The sequence below is a fragment of the Silurus meridionalis genome, chromosome 8, assembly GCF_014805685.1.
Source record: "Silurus meridionalis isolate SWU-2019-XX chromosome 8, ASM1480568v1, whole genome shotgun sequence".
In the NCBI taxonomy this organism is placed as follows: Eukaryota; Metazoa; Chordata; class Actinopteri; order Siluriformes; family Siluridae; genus Silurus; species Silurus meridionalis.
In genome coordinates this window covers 19,072,246-19,078,545 of record NC_060891.1, presented here as the reverse complement: position 1 = coordinate 19,078,545, position 6,300 = coordinate 19,072,246, and the positions used below count along the sequence as shown (strand labels likewise).

Below are 6,300 nucleotides of genomic sequence, written 5' to 3'. Positions count from 1 at the left end.
TCAACATTAAAGTTTATTGACTGATCTACCGGCAAAAAGATTTCTTCACATTGCAGTATCTGACATACATGCATTTTCTTAAATAATAATCGGTTTTCTTTTCCAGTAGTGTGTTATGGATTTATCAGAAATACATTTATTCGACTGAATAAACTTGAGTAATGCACAAAACAAAAAAAAAAAGCATCGTAAAATAAATGTCACCTGCAGAGGTGCTGGATTGTAGCAGCTTTATTTGGACAAAGTGCTGCCCCGTTATAGCAACGTCATGTCTTCGTTATTCTAAACTAATCGAACAGAATGCTGATCCCCAAGATCCATTACACATGTCTAGTTGAAAATAAAAAGTGCATGCAAGTACCACAAAAGATGAATTTAAAAAGTGAATGTGCCCCGGAAAACTAACAAAAACATAAAGCTAACTACATCCGTATAAGATTACAGACATGTTTCTCACCTTTCCTATTTTCAAAATCATGTAAAAATATGTATTGTAGGTTATTATCTCTATTTCTATAACCTTCTTGCTTTTTTTTTTTGTTTTTATCTGAACCAATGCATTGCACTGGAGTAATTTAAATAAATTTATGTTTTCTGTTTCAGGACACATTCAGTCTCTGATCATGTTTGTGATAGACACAAAAAACAATGCAACACACCTAATCATATGCATGTTCATTTAAATACTGTACTTATTGTCAGTAAAAAAAATAATAAATAAATAAAAAACTATTAACGATAATAACCCCCTTCACCGCCCCTTCTCCCCTGGTTTCGACCTCCACCTTGGCCCCATCCACTCCCATGTCCACCTCCTCCATATCCTCTACCCCCATGTCTGCTTCCTCCATATCCACCTCTGTGTCCTCCGCCTCCATATCCACCACCCCCTCGTCCTCTTCCTCCTCCATCTTGTCGCTTCTGCCAGGGCGGCATCTCGGGGGGAGGAGCTTCAATCTCTGAGGGTCTTCCACCTCGATCAGGAACCCTTCCCATCAGCACCTGGGGATTAATTAGCAAACAGAAAAATCCTGAGCTGAGGAATGGCTGGATTTATACTATTTAATGCAACATGGGAATTTATTTTAGTTAACTAAATAATGGTTGACAGAGCTTACAAATAACAGAAACCAGTGGTAGATAAAGTACACAAACCATGTAGAGACTCTCTGTAAATTATTACTCTAGTAAAAACGCTCTCTTTAAACGTTCACATGAGTAAAAGTACAAAAGTATTTGCCTTTAAATTAACTTAAATATACAAATTGTATTTATTGATTTATTATGGCTGTAATGTTCTTAATATAATATAATATAATATAATATAAAGACTCTTCCAAAATCAACTCAGTTTATGTGAAAAGACTCTGTTATTCTTAGCACACCAATCTATTAATTGAATGATATTAATTAATCAAAACTGTTTGATATCCATTAAAATAATCATGCGCCCAAACCCGTCTTTTCAACCACTTAAAAAAAAGTTGTAGGTTGTGTTGTGGCAAGTTAGAGTCTGTAGATTCTTCCATCATTTATTCCTCTCAAAATGTTCTGCTTGCTGTTGAACTGATGCTGAACTGTATGTTGGTGATCAGTAGATACCACAAAGCGGCTATCGAAACTAGTTTAAAACAGGGCGCGCTCTACTCTGATTGATGGCTTGCTGCATGTTTGACCAGTTACATTTTTTCCACTGATAAATAGAAACGACTGATTTTGTAAAATGTAGTTTAGTAAAAAGTAAAATATTTAACTTTGAAATGTAGAAGTTAAAGTGGAAATACTTAAGTAAAGTACACATACACATAAAGCTACTTAAGTAACAAATTACATTTATTTCCTTACTGTCCAACACTGAGAGACACCAACTACAATTCCTTTATGCCTATTACTGTTCAGATTTAAAATAAAGACACTCAATGATTATATATCACCATGGTATGAGAGTTCATTGAGACTGCAAAAACTGAAGTGTATATATATTTATATCTATATCTATCTGGTAAGAAAGATTTGAGACAAAGAAAGAAAGAAAGAAAGAAAGAAAGAAAGAAAGAAAGAAAGAAAGAAATGTGCTTTTTAGTTGTCACATGTACTATATTTTACTTGTTACTCTACTTTACAGAACAGTGAAATTATTTTTGCATATTAAAAAAAAATTGCAAACCTGTCTCCTGTTTCCTCCCTGTACCCACCCAAGTGTCACAAATATATACATCACCACAAAAATACAGAGACGCTTAAACTGCCACAATCTGATTTGCACTCACCTTGTTTACAGCACAGGCAGTCCTCTCTCTGCACGACTTGCTGGTACTTTTCACCAAGTTGCAGATGTCGTCCCGTGCAGCCAGGAGGTGAGCAAGGCTTATTGATGATTTTAATGTTAGTGAGTGTCTCTTTGGCTGATAGGCTCTGGCCATTGTGTCAGTTTTTGCCTGATAAAAAGGAATGAATGGAATTTACTCGGCTGATATTCACTGCCCACTTCATTAAAAAACGCCTGTAAGCCTGGGCATGTATGCACTTCTCCAATCAAGCAATCATGTGGCAGCATCATGCATAAATCACACAAGTAGAAGTTGATGATTTAATCAAACATTAAAAAAAAATGATTATGATTATGGTTTGAGCTGGCATGAAAGTTATAATAAGTCAAATAACCAAAACTGTGGTAAGGAAAAAAGCATTGCATTACACAGACTACAATAGCTAAACACCATATCTCGGTCCACCCATATCTGCTAAAAACAAGACTATGAAGTTGCAGTGGACACAAGCGCACCGAAACGTCAGCTTGTCTGACGAATTTGAATTTCTGCTGTGCCATGCAGATGGCTGGGTTAGAATTTGGCATCAACAGCCAGAGATCATCAACCTAAAAAGACTTGTGTTAACAGTTCAGATTGGTATTAGTGGTATAATGGTGTGGGGAGTGTTTTGTTGGCACAGACTGCACCCATAAAACCAATTTTATGCAGCATTATTCGAATGCCACAGTATATGAGTGGTGCTGCTGACCACACATGCCATCTGCTAATAGCTACTCTCACTCTAATCAAGTCACAGAGGCAGAAATTCTCTCCAACTGGTTCCACAACAATGAGCTCAGTGTACTACAATGGTCCACTGAGCATCTTTGGGGTGTGGTAAAGCAGGAGACACACAGCAATAAAGTGCATCTGACAAATCTGCAGCAATTATGTGATGCAAATGACTGTTTCTGATATTAATGAAATCCATTTTACAAAAGAAATGAAACCGATCTGACAGCAAAGGGTCATACTAACCAATGTTACTACAGTGTTCCTAATAAAATGGCCTGGTAAATGAATACTGGATATGAATTTCTACTGACCCTAAACTCAAAACTTTTTACAATACTTCACTAAGTGGTGCCAAAACACAAACAATGACAGAAAAATAACAGAAAGCTGCAGTTTAACATGCCTTGGCTCTGTCTGACCAGCTGAAAGACTGCACAGTAACATCCAAGCGTTTGATCAGCATGCGCCGGCGACACTCATAGTCTGCCAAAAGAACACTATTCATTTTCTCCAGCTGCCTCTGAGGGTAAAAACAAGTCAATTATTAGGACTTACAATCCATAAAATGTCACCACTTACACTGGCGGTGTTCATATGACTGAAACCCACTCACATTTATTTATACTGATACAAATTTTGTTAGTAATTTAAACAGCTATGCTGTTAATGAATATGGTCTTTCTTAATCCTCTAGTCTTCATAACTGACTATCTTTTATTGCAGAGGGTCAAAAATATATATATTTTTAGGGGTTCCACAAATGCACACCTCTAAGTTATAGAAATAAGTTTCTAAAACAAATATTCACTATATTCACTATTATGCTGCTATTCTGTAATACTAAAGCCTGTTGTGAAATACTTACCCATTGCTCACTGTTAAGGGTCTGCTTTAATACTGGTTTTCCAATGTGATTCTCTGGAACTTTCTTCAGCAAAACCTTTACCTAAAGCAACATTTGAAACAAGTGCTCAACATTTACACAGCAAAACAAAAAAAACCCCTGCAAAATGCTTTATACTGTTGTCACAAGCCAAAGATAGATTTTGGAGTATATAGATTAACACTGTGATAGCTCATATAGAACAAACAAACAAACAAAGTTAATTTCTTTAATGCAAGAAGTGCAGTAAACTTACCTCATTTTCTATATCTGCAAATAAGTCTGTTGTTTGCTGTTGTTCTGGCTCTGGGAGTTTTAGCACTTTGCAAATTGCTTGGAGGTCTTGAAGAGGCGAGATCTTCTCCTCACCTTTTTTGTCTCGAGACGTTCTGCTTGTTAAAATCTGTGCGGCCTGAAGTTCTGATACTAAAAACACTGCAAACAAAACACTGTTTAATAAAAATAGTAACTCTGAATGACTGTTGTGGTGACGTTTGGGTAATAAAACTTACAAAGGATTTTCAGATGCTCCTTTTTGGTCATCAGTTCGGCCTCAAGCCCTTTATATGGACAGGACAGCTCTTTCAACAATTTGCTTAATTCGAGATTTGCCTTTTCAGGATCTTCTGTAAATATACATTGTGGATTAAAAGTGTGTAAGCTTATGAAGTTAGAATAGAAAGCAAAAGACAAGGGTTGTGGTCTATATCTTACTATTCTAAGAGCCTTTTAAAATCATAAAAAATACTTGATGTAAAAATTACCTATAATTTCCGATTTCTGATCCTTGCCATCACAGTGCTGGTGAAGTTTTGATGATATCCATGTACACACATGTGCAAACTCCTGAGAGTAAAACCCTTGCTCACATGCCGCTGAAAGCGTCTTTTCATCAAGGGAACCACTGTACCTGTGGAATATATATACATACAGTATGGTCTACAAGTCAGCATCAGCAATAATTAAAAAAAGACAGTGCTGCTTCAGTGCCCAGAAAACAGATTTCCCCAATATTCTAGCTATAGTTGGGCACAAGAGGGTTCTCAGTGTGCATCCTGAGGAACAAGAGGAACCAGTCATTTAAAACCAAACCAAGAGCATTTAATATAATCATTTAAAATACAGCCCTTATAATTTTTTCATAATAATTTAAGGTGTACTTAGCCTAATTAGCTGATCACACGGGGTGTTTTCAACGAATCATAACTCGACTTCATACTTTTAAGTTGTAAACAGTACTTTTCTTTTCTGAAACAGCAACTATTGTTATTATCAGGTTCTTTTGCACAGCACAGACTAACGCACCTAGCTAACGTTGCTAAGCTGCTAACGTGCCAAATACTCAACAATAAAGGTATCAAAATGTATTCTATTACGTACCCAACTTGATCAAGTCCATCAAGTATGTCGCTTTCCATTGTTTCACAACTAATGACAAGTAACGAATCTAAACAACCATTAAAGCAGGTGGGAAAGGGTGCTGTTTTCGATTCAAGCGCGCACCACGCGTGTGCATCGGTAATACGTCCGTAATGCAACACGAACACCGTTCCACAGTTCCGTTAATATCCGGAATGTGCATTTTTTTGTAACAATATATTTTTTTACTTGTTTATATATTTTTTATTCGCTTTCACCTCTATCAAACTGAATAAAGATACTTTACAAATCTGAATGTCACACAAGATGACGAAGTGGAGAGAGTGAGAGAGAGAGAGAGAGAGAGAGAAAGAGAAAGAAAGAAAGCTTAAGGGCCTTGTCCAGGAGCGGAAGCTTTGGTTTATTATCTTCTTGTCATTATCTTGTTGTATGGTGAATTAGTTTTTTTTGGAAGCAATTTTGGAAGGTATCCATGTTAGTACTTTCACCAGGAATAAATCCTTTCCTGCTCCAAAACACCTCCAACCCATTAAACTTCGACCTCCCTTTTAGCGTGTTGGTGAGAGGCAGTCTGCTAACATCTCTCCTATTCTTACATAGGTTCTTCTGGCCTAGTCAAATTTATACTCCACTGTCCACAGAACATTTTTCCAGTCATTTACTAAAATAAATATACACCAATCAGCCAATACATTGACATTATAACCTTATAACTAGTGACGTGAAAAACTGATTATCTCTTTCTCATGGTACCTGTTAGTGGGTGAGATTTATTAGACAGCAAGTGTGTTGGCTAGACAACTGGGTCAGAACATCTCCAAAACTCCAAAAAAAGTTCTTGTGAGGATTCCCAGTCTGTAGTGGTCAGTATCTATTAAAAGTGGTCCAAGGAAAAAACAGTGGTGAACAGGCGACAGGGTCATGAGCGGCCAAGGTTCACGTGATTGATGCACGTGGGGAGCGAAAGCTGAACCGTGTGGTCTGATCCAA

At 36.9% G+C, this 6,300-nt stretch overlaps 1 protein-coding gene across 2 annotated transcripts; it reads right to left on the bottom strand.

Moving 5' to 3' along the window:
- Nucleotides 1-216: 216 nt before the first annotated feature.
- fam98b (family with sequence similarity 98 member B) lies at nt 217-5,453 on the bottom strand. 2 transcript variants are annotated; one of them, XM_046855038.1, is made up of 8 exons: nt 5,311-5,453; nt 4,695-4,840; nt 4,443-4,556; nt 4,187-4,365; nt 3,913-3,993; nt 3,451-3,567; nt 2,271-2,438; nt 217-1,002 (listed from the first exon to the last, which is right to left on the bottom strand). In XM_046855038.1, the coding sequence occupies exons 1-8, from the start codon at nt 5,346-5,348 to the stop codon at nt 733-735; spliced, it is 1,113 nt and encodes a 370-aa protein (XP_046710994.1). In that variant the 5' UTR covers nt 5,349-5,453; the 3' UTR covers nt 217-732. The 2 variants fall into 2 exon arrangements, with proteins under 2 accessions (XP_046710994.1, XP_046710995.1); XM_046855039.1 differs by having other exon boundaries at nt 4,443-4,553.
- Nucleotides 5,454-6,300: the final 847 nt, after the last annotated feature.

Coding starts and splice junctions, on each gene's coding strand:
- fam98b (XM_046855038.1), bottom strand. CDS start 5,348: ATGGAAAGCGACATACTTGATGGACTTGATCAAGTTGG. Junction 2,439..3,450: donor GCTGGTCAGACAGAGCCAAG/GCATGTTAAACT, acceptor CCTTTTTATCAG/GCAAAAACTGACACAATGGC. Junction 1,003..2,270: donor CTGCCTGTGCTGTAAACAAG/GTGAGTGCAAAT, acceptor ATTAATCCCCAG/GTGCTGATGGGAAGGGTTCC.